General features: G+C 39.7%; 2 protein-coding genes across 2 annotated transcripts; one reads left to right on the forward strand and one right to left on the reverse strand.

Moving 5' to 3' along the window:
• Positions 1-2,580: 2,580 nt before the first annotated feature.
• On the forward strand, positions 2,581-3,619 carry LOC6035460 (peritrophin-44). Its single transcript, XM_038251116.1, has one exon. The coding sequence runs from the start codon at positions 2,657-2,659 to the stop codon at positions 3,551-3,553; it is 897 nt and encodes a 298-aa protein (XP_038107044.1). The 5' UTR covers positions 2,581-2,656; the 3' UTR covers positions 3,554-3,619.
• A 1,085-nt stretch (positions 3,620-4,704) lies between these two features.
• On the reverse strand, positions 4,705-12,593 carry LOC6035462. The gene is made up of 5 exons (XM_001845596.2): positions 11,938-12,593; positions 11,770-11,875; positions 11,486-11,704; positions 5,127-5,855; positions 4,705-5,060 (listed from the first exon to the last, which is right to left on the reverse strand). Exons 1-5 carry the CDS (start codon positions 12,492-12,494, stop codon positions 4,824-4,826), a joined length of 1,848 nt encoding a protein of 615 aa, XP_001845648.2. The 5' UTR covers positions 12,495-12,593; the 3' UTR covers positions 4,705-4,823.
• Positions 12,594-13,132: the final 539 nt, after the last annotated feature.

Consider the following 13,132-nt stretch of genomic DNA (forward strand, 5'->3'; position numbering starts at 1 on the left):
AGAGATTCAAAGTTTGTTTACATCCGTAAGAAGAAAGTGTTCCGAATTTGTGGATCTCAAGGGTCAAAGTTTTTCTTCCAAAACTTGATATAAAAGTTAAAATTTGCAGTTATTTGATACAGCATTCGAAAGATCGCATGAAAAGCTTTCAAATGAAGGTAAAAGCGAATCATTACTTTCAATTATAGATTTGCTATGATTTGTTGAACATTGGCCGATCTGTAAACTGTTCCGAATATGAGGGATGACTGTACGACCATTAGTTTCTGAGATATTTTTACAAGAAAAATCAAAGATGTTTGAATGAGACTTGGAAAACTTCCATTCTAAAGTATCTTTTTGTTTTTTTTTCTTTGCTGTATTTCAGAAACCGAAGGTCCAATCTCCATGCTTCTTGGGCTATTTCATTCTAGTTTTTTTTTCTTTTTTCCAAACTTTCGAAAAAAAAAATCGGGGAATCGATTGGTGATGGTTTCATCCACCGCACGAAGCGCAAAGGGTCCATTTTGCCCCAATTCCCCATTAAAAAAAAATTCTTGAAAATAGCTCTATATTTAGAGCGGAGGCTTTATGCGGCCATCCAAAATGCTCGTAAATTATGTGAAAATGTCCCAGGAATCCAGTATAAATAACCACTTGCACCGCAAAAATCATCTAGGGTCCATTTAACCCCTAATTTTGCTATAAAATCGTTTAAGGACGTTTTCGAATGTTTGGTCAGATTTTAAAAATTTGTAACTAATTTGATCGTAAACATCAGGCAATTTTACATAAGAATGACTATTTGCACTCGAAAGTTTGAAATAAATAAAATGTTTGAAGAACCAATTTTCCCAGGTGCAAAGTAAACTGCCGTTAACATAATTTTTATTTATTTATTATTAAAGCCAACATAATTGAGTAAAACTATTGGACCCAAAATCAGACCTAATTGATCAATTAAGTCCGATTCCGCCCACTGTGCGGTGGGTTAAAGTTGTCATATCTCGAGACAGGGTTGTCAGATCTTCAATGTTTTGGACTCGTTGAAAAGGTCTTTCGATAACCTATCCAACGATGGTGGATCCGGACAAAGTTTACATACATTTAATTGAGATCCAGCTTCCAAATAATACATAAATATCACTTAAGTGGACATATCTCGAGACAGGGTTGTCAGATCTTCAATGTTTTGGACTCGTTGGAAAGGTTTTTCGACCGGGACCGTGGTGTAGGGGTAAGCGTGATTGCCTCTCACCCAGTCGGCCTGGGTTCGATCCCAGAAGGTCCCGGTGGCAAATTTTGGGGCGAGATTTGTCTGATCAAGTCTTCCATCGGACGGGAAGTAAATGTTGGCCTCGGACTAACCTAAAAAGGTTAGGTCGTTAGCTCAGTCCAGGTGTAGGAGTCGTCCCCCTGGGTCCTCTCTTGGTGGAGTTGCTGGTAGTTGGACTCACAATCCAAAGGTCGTCAGTTCGAATCCCGGGGTGGATGGAAACTAAGGTGTAAAAAGAGGTTTGCGATTGCCTCAACATTCAAGCCTTCGGACACCTAGTTTCGAGTAGAAATCTCGCAATCGAGATGGCCAAGGCAATGCTGTAAAGCGAATAATTTGATTTTTTGAACCAACGATGGGTCGGATGGTGGATCCGGACAAAGTTTATATACAAATAAGTGGGATCCGGCTACAAAAAAAGTTCATAAATATCACAGAAGTGGTCATAAATCGGGACGAGCTGTTTTTCAAAAGTTCATTTTTCGAGCAGGATTATAGCCTTACCTCAGTGAGGAAGGCAAAAATACTAAATATCGGAATTGAAATTATATTTCTGGTGGCTGCGTTTTGAAATGTGCAAACATTCTATAATGTATATTGCGATTGCAAATTTGATTAAACATTAAAACCTACAACTTTGCTGAAGACACCAAACCGATCAGTAAATGCCTTCAACAGATACAGATTTTTGCCAAAATTGTATGAGTCCTTGAATGGGTGAACCAATGAAACAAAATGGCTTCTTTGAAATTAGCTGATTTTGTAAAAAACTGCTAACTTGCATCAATAGTTACTATTGGTTTGATTTTCCAACATGGAAATTAAATTTGTGAGAAACTTTCTGTGCTTTTCAATATTTTATTTTTGTCTAATTTATAAATTCAATCCATGTTGCAATATTTTAAAATGATTTAAAACTTGTGTCGCAAGAGAGTTTTTTTTTTCATTTCTGAGCATTCAAAATACCTTAATTTGACACAAATTTATTGATTTCCTTTTTCAATCAAAAATATCAAAATTTGTAAATTTGCAATCTAACGTTTAGATAACGTATCATCTGAGCACGAATGAAATCTCGTCATCCTTCCGGTCCCCAAAGCAGTGGACTTCCCGCTCGAGAATATTGAATGAAATTAATTACAATCGGTATTAACTGGCAGGCAATTAGGCCAGATATCACGCAGTGTGTGTTATTGAAAAGTTTGAAGCCACGAGTCGCACGAGTTCTTATCATTGAGTTTTTGTGAAGGATTACTGGTCAAATTGATTTACTACCGATTGATTTGCGGTAGCTTTCCGTTCTCTAATCAACATGCATTAAATGGTTGATCGCCGGTTCGAGTTGCTCATTACTAGTCTAAAATCGAAGGGATTCAGAGGTGTGGCGAGTGAAAAATTAAAATGTGGAAAAGTTCAAGTAGTTCGCTAGCGGCTGTGCTTGCCGTTGGCTTTTTGGTGTCGCTGGTCAGTGCGCAGAATCCCTGTGCCAACCAGCCCGATGGACGATTCGTCAACGACTTCACAGCTTGCGAGGCGTTTTACACATGCGTCCGCAACATGCCGGTTCCGGGCCGGTGTGAGCCGGCATTCTTCTTCAACGAGGAACGCCAGATGTGCGATCACCCGTGGAACGTCATTTGTCTGCTTTGCACGGGACCTGATACTACACCAGAAGAACCGGTTGATCTGGAGGAGCCACCTCTAGCTGCACGATCGATCAGCCGGAACCTGGAAGGTGTAGAGTTCTTCCCGATTGAAAACGAGTGCGCCAAGTACACCCTCTGCATCAACGGCCGGGGTCATCTGCAGATGTGCGGTGAGAACCTGCTGTTCGACAGAACCCTGAAACAGTGCGTACCTGCAGAAACGGCAGACTGTGAGCAGAGCGTCTGCCGGAACCATTTCAATCCCAACATTCCACAAGCGGTTCCCGATCCGGATGACTGCGCCAGTTACTTCATGTGCTTCGGTGGGCAGATTGTTCAGGAGTCTACCCGATGTGCCGGAGATCTGCTGTTCGATCCAGTCCTGCTCCGCTGTAACTTCCCCGATGATGTGGAGTGTGAAACCGATGTGCGTCCGCCGTCCATACTCGAGTGTAACCCCACCGGGCTGCACAACATTCCGTCGTTAGACTCCTGCTCGGAGCACTTCATCTGCAGCGACGGTACTAAACTGGGGCCGGTTTCGTGCGCGGCCGGTCTAATCTTCGATATCAACACTATGAGGTGCCAGCGGGAGGATCTCGAGGGAGTGGAGTGTATAATTCCGTCGGATACACCACCTGTGAGACTGTAGATCGTTATGTAAGGATTTATTATTATTATCAATATCGAATAAAGAGTACCTTTGCATGTAAAAAAACTTTGATTTACTAGAAAAGGAGTTTGAAACAGGCATATGAAAGCAACTTAATTCGTCCAGACGACCCAACTCTATGATTTTGACTTCAACAAAAACTTCCATACAAAATTGTGATTGAAAATTAGCTGACTCCTACTCAATCTCCCGCATCTGTAGAAATAGCAACTTCAGGGACGGACATTCAGGGGTTTGTTTCGGTGCGCATACTGAGCCCAAATCCCAAATATGAGCTTGATTGGACGTAACAGGAGCTGGCGCTTTGCATTTGAATTTTAAATGGGATTTAACACGTCAAAAAGATTTTTTCAAAAATGGGAATTTTTGAGGCACTTTGGCCACTGAAGCGTTTATTTTCAACATCACTGGCGTGTAGGCCAGACCTTCAAAGTTCAGCATTTTTTCAAAAAATTAGCCCCAGCGAAAAAAGGTATGCGTCGCATCTCGCGACGCCCGAGATGCCATTTGATTTTACTGGGACCGATTTTTCGAAATATGCCAAACAGTAAATTTCTGTGAACTTTTTTGAACTTCTTTGCATTTCTTAGAATTTTGTTGGTTTTTTTAGAATTTCTTTGAATTTCTTTGAATTTCTTTGAATTTCTTTGAATTTCTTTGAATTTTTTTGAATTTCTTCGAATTTCTTTGAATTTCTTTGAATTTCTTTGAATTCTTTTGAATTTCTTTGAATTTCTTTGAATTTCTTCAATGTTATATTGTACACTTTGCACCAAATTCTCCACCCTTGCAAATCATAACTGCACACCAAATATTTGCACACTTGAAATCGTACCCCTTCTCCCCCCCCCCGCTCGCCATGAGTTTCAACGCAATATTTTCAACGCAGAACAAAACCGAACACGCTTTTGTGTTTACACACTCGCGTTTGACATTCTCCTTTTCGTCGCCTAATCACCGTCTCGTGTTCATTCATTGCAGTTTTCGGAGAGATTGAGAGACTCAGCGGTGAGAGCGTATAGTCGAGGAAATAAAGAAGAGTTTCAGTCACTCATTTTCAACACTGGATCTGACTGATTTTCTCTTCAGATAACTGTATCAACAAACTCTTATTTAACTTGTTTATCTTATTTATTTTGCAAAAATAAGTGGATTTAAATAAAAAAAAATTCCTTGCTTTTTTATTTATGCCACTTAGGATTGAAAATGAATGTACTTAACCACAATCATATCAAACATTAAATTCACTTCAAAACACAAACTGATCCATCAGCATCGACCCTCCGTCCAGGATGCACTCGGTGCGGTCCGATTCGATCTGACAGGTCATGGTGACGATGTCAAAGATGAGCCCCGTCGCACACTGCACAGGGCCAATCTTGGTGCCCTGGAAGCAGATGTAGTGTTTCGAGCATGAATCCATCGACGGAATGTAGTGCACCTCGTCTGGTCGACACTCGGCAATCGGCGGGGGAGGAGTTTTGTTCTGTTTGAAAGATGTTGGATGTTGATCGAAATCGTTTAATGAAGAAGTTCACCTCTGCACACTTACCCCACAATCCACGTTTTGAGGTAGATCGCACCATCCGGTAGCCGGGTTAAACAGCAGATCTCCAGCGCAACGCTGAGGACCATCTCCAACGACATCCCCAAACAGACACACGTAGTACTTGGCACAATCTTGCGGGTGTGGAACAAACGTGGCCACATTCGGATTGATATGATTGGGACAAATCTTCGGCACGCAGCGCACATTTTCCTCCAAGTCACAACTCCTGGCCACCGGATTGAACTGCAGCCCAATTCCGCACTCCTGCAGGAAGCCTCGTCCGTTAATGCACAAAGTGTACCGTTGACATTCACCTTGGATCGGGAAGCTCATCGGGCCATCCGGATTCTGACCGGGACCAGGCTCATCTCCAGATCCCTCACCACCGCCATCTTCCGTATCAACACACAAAAGGCACACCACATTCCACGGAAAATCACACTTTTGTTTCTCCTCGTGAAAGTAGAACCCAGCCGGACAACGGCCCGGGACGGCCATGCCACGGACACACGTGAAGAACCCATCGCAGGCCGTGAAATCGTTCACGTGGGATCCATCCGGTCGGCCGACGCAGGAATTTTGAGCTTTTACCAGAGATACTAGGATAGTTATTACGAAAATTAACATCAATTTTGCAGTCATTTTGGCACCAGTGGATGGGTTTGAATTTCGGAAATTACTGACCACAAGGCAACATTTTTGCACTTGAGCAACGATGACAGATTTTTTTGGCTATCTCAGAGGATTTTCAACGAAACAGATAAAAGGTTTTAATTCCAACCTTGGATGATAAATGATAAACGGTATCCAGTTGCCAATTGTAATATATTTCTAATTATAGAGTTCATTGTCATGCAAAAGATTCTCTGTTGAATATTCTTAATAAAACGTTACTTAATCCACCTGTGAGTGGTTGGTGCCAACCTTATGGCAAACTTTATGTTCAGTTCACTTTACGACTTGGATAAAGCTTCACTTTGAAGCTCCGTACTGCAACATATTAGTAACTTAGGTATTTTAAGTAACTGAATTACTGAATTAATGTCACGTCGATTATTTGCAGCCCCAGTCATGAGCATTTCAAGTTATCTAAAAATCTACGCTATCAGCAACCTTCAAGATTGTTTGAGAGCGTAACAATTCAAAGGGCTTACAGTGAGTCAAATATTTGTCCGTACCCCCCCGTACGGGAAATGTTTGTGATATAAAAGTACATAAAATTCGACTAAAGTGCCATGTTTTATACATCAATCGACGCGGCAAAATGTCCTCTTTAAGACATTGTCATTGGATTTGCAAAAACTTTTCTTGAAAAATACAAAAATTGTTTACTGAAAAATTTAAAAAGAGGTCAAATAATTGTCCGTACCCCTAGTAAAAGTACAAAATCTGATCGATTTAAGTGAATTCATTTATGAAATGTTGTTTCAGTGTCAAATACTAGTACCTTTAGCCAGTTTGTGACAACTTTGAACTTCTGATAAGTTTGTTTAGTTAATTTATATTAAAATTGGATTAAATTTAGTTTTTAAAGTAAAACTTATCAAAACATTAGTTTATAAACAACTATTTTTATAAAATTGCTATTTTGTGTTGTAAGAGTCTCTATTGAACAAGTTTCAACAATATTTGTTCAAAATATACATTGTTTTCATCTTTTTATTGACATTTTTCGATCAAAAATACTGTTTCGGAACAATACCGTTAAACAATCCGGATTGTCCCGGAACCGGTATAACCCCTCGGTGGGAAATTTTGTGGTGATCAGATAGAGGACAAAAAAAAACCCACCTCTTGCAATTTGAAGCATCCAATTTCGTCCACTACAGCCCGATTACGAGTCCCTAGTCTGAAAATTTAAATTTTCACTTTCCGTGCTGAGAATTTCTGTACCGTTCTGGGTCAGAATGTTTTGCTTGGGGAATTTGAAAATTTCAAATTTCAGACTAGGGAATCGTAATCGGGCTGTAGTGGACGAAATTGATGCTTCAAATTGCAAGAGGTGGGTTTTTGTCCTCTATCTGATCACCACAAAATTTCTCCGAGGTTGAACCGGTTCCGGGACAATCCGGATTGTTTAACGGTATTGTTCCGAAACAGTATTTTTGGTCGAAAAATGTCAATAAAAAGATGAAATCAATGTATATTTTGAACAAATATTGTTGAAACTTGTTCAATAGAGACTCTTACAACACAAAATAGCAATTTTATAAAAATAGTTGTTTATAAACTAATGTTTTGACAAGTTTTACTTTAAAAACTAAATTTAATCAATTTTAATATAAATTAACTAAACAAACTTATCAGAAGTTCAAAGTTGTCACAAACTGGCTAAAGGTACTAGTATTTGACACTGAAACAACATTTCATAAATGAATTCACTTAAATCGATCAGATTTGGTACTTTTACTAGGTACGGACAATTATTTGACCTCTTTTTGACTTTTTCAGTAAACAATTTTTGTATTTTTCAAGAAAAAGTTTTTTGCAAATCCAATGACAGTGTCTTAAAGAGGACATTCTGCCGCGTCGATTGATGTATAAAACATGGCACTTTAGTCGAATTTTATGTACTTTTATATCACAAACATTTCCCGTACGGGGGGGTACGGACAAATATTTGACTCACTGTAACTTAACCTTATAGTTTTCAATAGAGGCTAACTATACCCCATGACAAATCGAATGACACTAATCTGCACGGATAGAAATCCGTTGAAAGAGTTACCGGACAAGTTGTGGACAAGATTCCTTCAGCCAGTGCTGGGGATACGACCAACTCAGAGATGAAAATGAAGTTGACTTTATAGCTGTCGGTCACTATTGCTAATACCAACCACCAGTGTCTTCCTTTTAAATACAAGGACTTCGCCGCCCTGGGCTCCTAAGTGTTTGAGTACGGCACGGAGCGACGGCGCCGGATACCCATATTAACTCAAAGATAAGATCATCATTATTCCGCTGCAATCCGACCAATGACCAATGGATGCAACCGACATTAATTAATATATGATATTGGTCAAGCTTTGGTGGGTCTCGTGGCGCAGGGGTAGCGGCTTCGGCTGCCGATCCCGATGATGCTATGAGACGCGGGTTCGATTCCCGCCTTATCCACTGAGCTTCTATCGGATGGTGAAGTAAAACGTCGGTCCCGGTTTCTCCTGTCTCGTCAGAGGCGCTGGAGCAGAAATCCCACGTTAGAGGAAGGCCATGCCCCGGGGGGCGTAGTGCCAATAGTTTCGTTTTTTTTTTTATTGGTCAAGCTTTGGAGAGGAGGAGAAAACCATGATGAGTTTAATAATTTAAAGAATCTGATGTTTAAGGTTTTTGCCACTCGGCCTTGCCTGAGGTCGAGGGGGGAGGCAAAAAAACGAAAATAAATGATAAAATCGAAATAACAAGTGTATAAAATTAGTTCACTTGATTTGCAATCATTTTTCAATTTCAATTCAATTTATTGTATTACTAAATAATCAATTCACAGTTTCGTACTTCTTATAACCTAATAGAGATTTGGAGTTCCTTCCAACTATTCTTTGTACTATAGTTAATTTTGATGTAATTGGATATTCTAACAATGAATTTCGGCAAGAGAAGGACTTGCTATCATTTGTTTTCAAACATGTAAGATTTGACGAAAATCTAATTTTAGCGAGAAAAAAAGTTTTTGGGGTACTGTACAATTTTCGAAAAATCACACTAAAGCTCCAAAACTACACATTTTGTAGAAAATTACCTCTATATTCTATTCAAGATATTTCGAAAAAACTAACTTAATCCACCTATGTGGTTGGTGCCTTCCTCACTCTTTTCCAACAATGGGTGATATGTGATATGATGGGTTTGGACACAAATTTCGTCTGATTTCGTTAAGTTCCGGATTACAAAAAACACACATATCACTCAAGGGCTCATAAGTGGCATCTTAAGTGGCAATGCTGTTAATCGTTGAATCAACGTCATCGATGTCGTTGATCGTTGATTTAAACGTAATCGTAATCGCAGCCATCGTTGATTTAATCGTCAACGTCAACGTAGTCGTTGATTTAAACGGCGTTGATCAACGCGTTGATTATCGATAATCAACGCGTTGATCAACGGCGTTCTTTTATAGTTTTCTAGTGTTTTATGAGGAAAGAACGATTTTTTCATAAATGTTTGGGAAACATTCTTAAATAGATGTGACATGGTTGTTCGGGGACCGGATTTTAAACGTAATTTAAGCCCTAGCTAATTGCTGGTCACTTCCATCTCCACTTTGGTTCCCAAGTCCAACCAGGATTTTTCTTATATAAATGACACCGAGGATGGACAATTTGGAACCGAGATATGGTCGGATTAACACCGGAATTATAGTTCCGGCCAGTTCAGTGAGAGTCTCGCGTGACTAAATAACGACAGAATTTGTTTTTCTGTGATGCAATACTGAATTGACCACATGACCCATGTTCCAGAACCCAGATTGAGATCGGTCAAGATGTCAAACTTCATGACAGACCGGAGTAGCCTACTGAGGGTGATCAATGAGTTTCGATAGCAACCCCAAGAGATAAATCTTCCGTGTGGTGCCGAAAACCGACCGCAGTAGGTCATAAATATTTTGTTTACTCTTTGAATACTACAGGAAGCTACTCCGGTCTGTCATGAAGTTTGACATCTTGACCGATCTCAATCTGGGTTCTGGAACATGGGTGTCAATTTAGTATTGTATCATAGAAAAACAAATTCTGTCGTTATTTAGCCTCGCGAGACTCTTACTGAACCCGCCGGAACAATAATTCCGGTGTAATTCCGACCATATCTCGGTTCCCAATAGTCCGTCCTCGGTTCACTTACATAAGAAAAATCCTGGTTGGACTTGGGAACCAAAGTGGAGATGGAAGTGACCAGCAATTAGCTAGCGCTTAAATTACGTTTAAAATCCGGTCACTTCGGTTCTCTTGGTACACCCGGATCTCCGAACAACCATGTCACATCTATTTAAGAATGTTTCCCAATCAATACATTTATGAAAAAATCGTTCTTTCCTCATAAAACTCTTGAAAACTATAAAAGAACGCCGTTGATCAACGCGTTGATTATCGATAATTAACGCGTTGATCAACGCCGTATAAATCAACGACTCCGTTGACGTTGACGATTAATGACCTATCTACAATCACTTAGCTTAGAATAGTTAAGTAAAGTAAAACTTAGAAAATGTACACAACTTACGGCCGTCATCCACAATCAACTTAGAAAATTTGCTGGGCTGATATACGTTGCTATGCAGTTGTTTGTTTACCTTTGATATGGAAACGTCAACTTACCGTAGATTTTGAAATTTTCCAAACCATACGTCAAGTTTCTAATTTTATTCCTTTTCATTGTAGAAGATCAGATTCATTTCCATTGATTCAAACTCCTAAGCTAAGTGAAATTTTCTAAGTTAAGAGATTGTAGATAGGCCATAAATCAACGATGGCTGCGATTACGATTACGTTTAAATCAACGATCAACGGCATCGATGATATAAACGCCGTTGATTTCAACGATTAACAGCATTGTTTAATGGTCATAGCTTGAGGCAGGGTTGCTAGATCTTCAATGTTTTAAACACGTTGGAAAGGTCTTTCGATTACCTTAGCAACGATGGGTTGGATGATTGATTCGGACATTGTTTACATACATTTAAGTGAGATCCGGCTACAAAAAAGTACATAATTATCACTTAAGTGGTTATAACTCGAGACAGGGTTGCCAGATTATCAATGTTTTGGACTCGTTGGAAAGGTCTTTCAATTACCTAACTAACAATGTATAACATGATGATGTTTGGTTCAGTTTACTAACATTGATTCAACTTCCGAAAATATGCGAAAACACATTTTTATACATAACTTTTGAACTACTTATCGAAACTACTTCAAACAATTCAATAGCACCGTATGGGACCCTAAACCAAGTCGAATGCAACTGGTTTGGTCAAAATCGGTTCAGCCAGTGCTGAGAAAACTGCGTGACATTATTGGTCACATACACACACACATACACACAGACATTTGTTCAGTTTTCGATTCTGAGTCGATATGTATACATCAAGGTGGGTTTTCGAGCTTTAAATAAAAAGTTCAATTTTAGAGCAGGATTATAGCCTTGCCTCAGTGAGGAAGGCAAAATGCATGGCACTGAATATGGTTAAATTTATATTAACAAATTATAAATCTACACCAATGATCTGGAAGGATGGAGTTCGGATTATGTAATAACTCTTCAAATATTATTCAGTAATACTGTTTTTACATTTCTTTCCTCATATTCGGTCGTACAAAACCAGACATTATTGAATAAAAATATGTGATTCTGTTTTTCAATTTTCATTACACCTCAACACAATCGACCTCATCGGCTAGATTGCAAAGTCCTACGGTTTCGTCAAACAGTAGTCCTTGCTGACACATTCGGCCAAACAACTGTCCCTTGGCGCATCGGTAGAACACATCGCACCGCTCGGGGTGCCTTATGAATTTGCTGCCTTGCGAATCACACTTCTCTTGCACTTCCTTGGGAGCATCCGGAATGCTTTGGGACTGCAGAGGATGCTGGAAAACAAAGGGGAAATATATATATTGCCGTTTTAAGGTAGTCAAATGTGTCCTAAACAAACCTCGCATTGAGCCGGATCTCCAGGAAGGCATCCATGAACTGGATAAAATATCTCATTGCGACTGCACGTAAAAACTCTTGCAGTAGACGATTGACACAGGAAGAAGCTGAAACAATATTAATTTTTAAGAAATTTCGATTTAAACAACTACTTGAACCTTCTACATACTGTCCACAACTGTTCACACTAGCTAGAAGTCCAATCGGTTGATCGACGCACACTTCCAGCAAGCACTCGGATCGTTCCGGCAAATCACACACCGACAGTAGGTGGTTAAAGTACAAACCCACAGGACAGGTTAAGGTTGCACCTTTGCAGTTGTCCATGCAGTTGACGAATCGGCTACAGTCGTTGGCGTCGGGCACCTCTCCACCCCAAATTGAAGACTGCAATACACAACGGTCATTACAGCCAGGCTCTTCCGTAGGAGGTGGCGTCGGTGGTTCCTCCGTTTCCGGTGGACTGTCCGTCACGGCCACGCAATCCACGTTCTCCGGCAGATCGCAAAGCTCCGATTCCGGGTCAAAGTACAGCTCGTCTGGACATTGTAACACTATACCAACACCGTTCATGCAGATGATGTACAGATTGCAGTCGGCCGGATATGGTCGGAACTCCCAGACATCGACCTGCTCGCTAACGCATTCTACGGTTCTGGGAGGTTCGGAGCTCTTTGCGTATGCTGTGAGGCATACGCTAAACACTATTAACAACAACTTAACCATTGTAGATGGCGATTTACTAGAAACTAACCTACCAGACGTGGTTGAACCACCTATCAACTGCTCCAAATTGTCTGTAATCTAATCAATTCCTGGACCAGGCTTGATAAGCTGGAATCTTTCCAGAATCAATAAAAACAAGTCCGCTTTGGTTATTTGCGCAGGATTTCAGTTACTTTTATGTAGTTTGGATTCAGATACAAACAAACTTTACTAAGTTTGAGGATATTAAATGGACATCTGTACATTTCTAAATCATTGTTTGATAGTGTGTGTAAGTACATAAAAATCGTTTCAAATATCACCCAAAAAAATTCAATTCTCAAAATCGTGAATTAAATTCACGAATGCGAGAATCACGAAAAAATATGAAAAAATATATTCACGTTTATAGTGCAAATGCACCATACTCATGAATAGGGCGTCCAATTTTCCCGGATTTTGAATTTCCCGGGAAACGGGAAAATATTTTTGAAATCCCGGGAATTCCCGGGATCCCGGGATTTTTTTTAAACATTCATAAAATCTATATTTTCATGTTATTTGTTTGGTTTTCAAGATTAAAATCATAGAATCAGCTCAATTATATTGGTGACAATCTACACTTCAATCTAAACATATACGACAGCTTCTAAATAGCT

This window comes from Culex quinquefasciatus, chromosome 2 (genome assembly GCF_015732765.1).
Source record: "Culex quinquefasciatus strain JHB chromosome 2, VPISU_Cqui_1.0_pri_paternal, whole genome shotgun sequence".
NCBI classification, from domain to species: domain Eukaryota; kingdom Metazoa; phylum Arthropoda; class Insecta; order Diptera; family Culicidae; genus Culex; species Culex quinquefasciatus.

Coding starts and splice junctions, on each gene's coding strand:
- LOC6035460 (XM_038251116.1), top strand. CDS start 2,657: ATGTGGAAAAGTTCAAGTAGTTCGCTAGCGGCTGTGCTTGCCGTTGGC.
- LOC6035462 (XM_001845596.2), bottom strand. CDS start 12,494: ATGGTTAAGTTGTTGTTAATAGTGTTTAGCGTATGCCTCACAGCATAC. Junction 11,705..11,769: donor GAGATCCGGCTCAATGCGAG/GTTTGTTTAGGA, acceptor TTTGTTTTCCAG/CATCCTCTGCAGTCCCAAAG. Junction 5,856..11,485: donor AGGTCGATTGTGTTGAGGTG/TAATGAAAATTG, acceptor CCTCTGAGATAG/CCAAAAAAATCTGTCATCGT.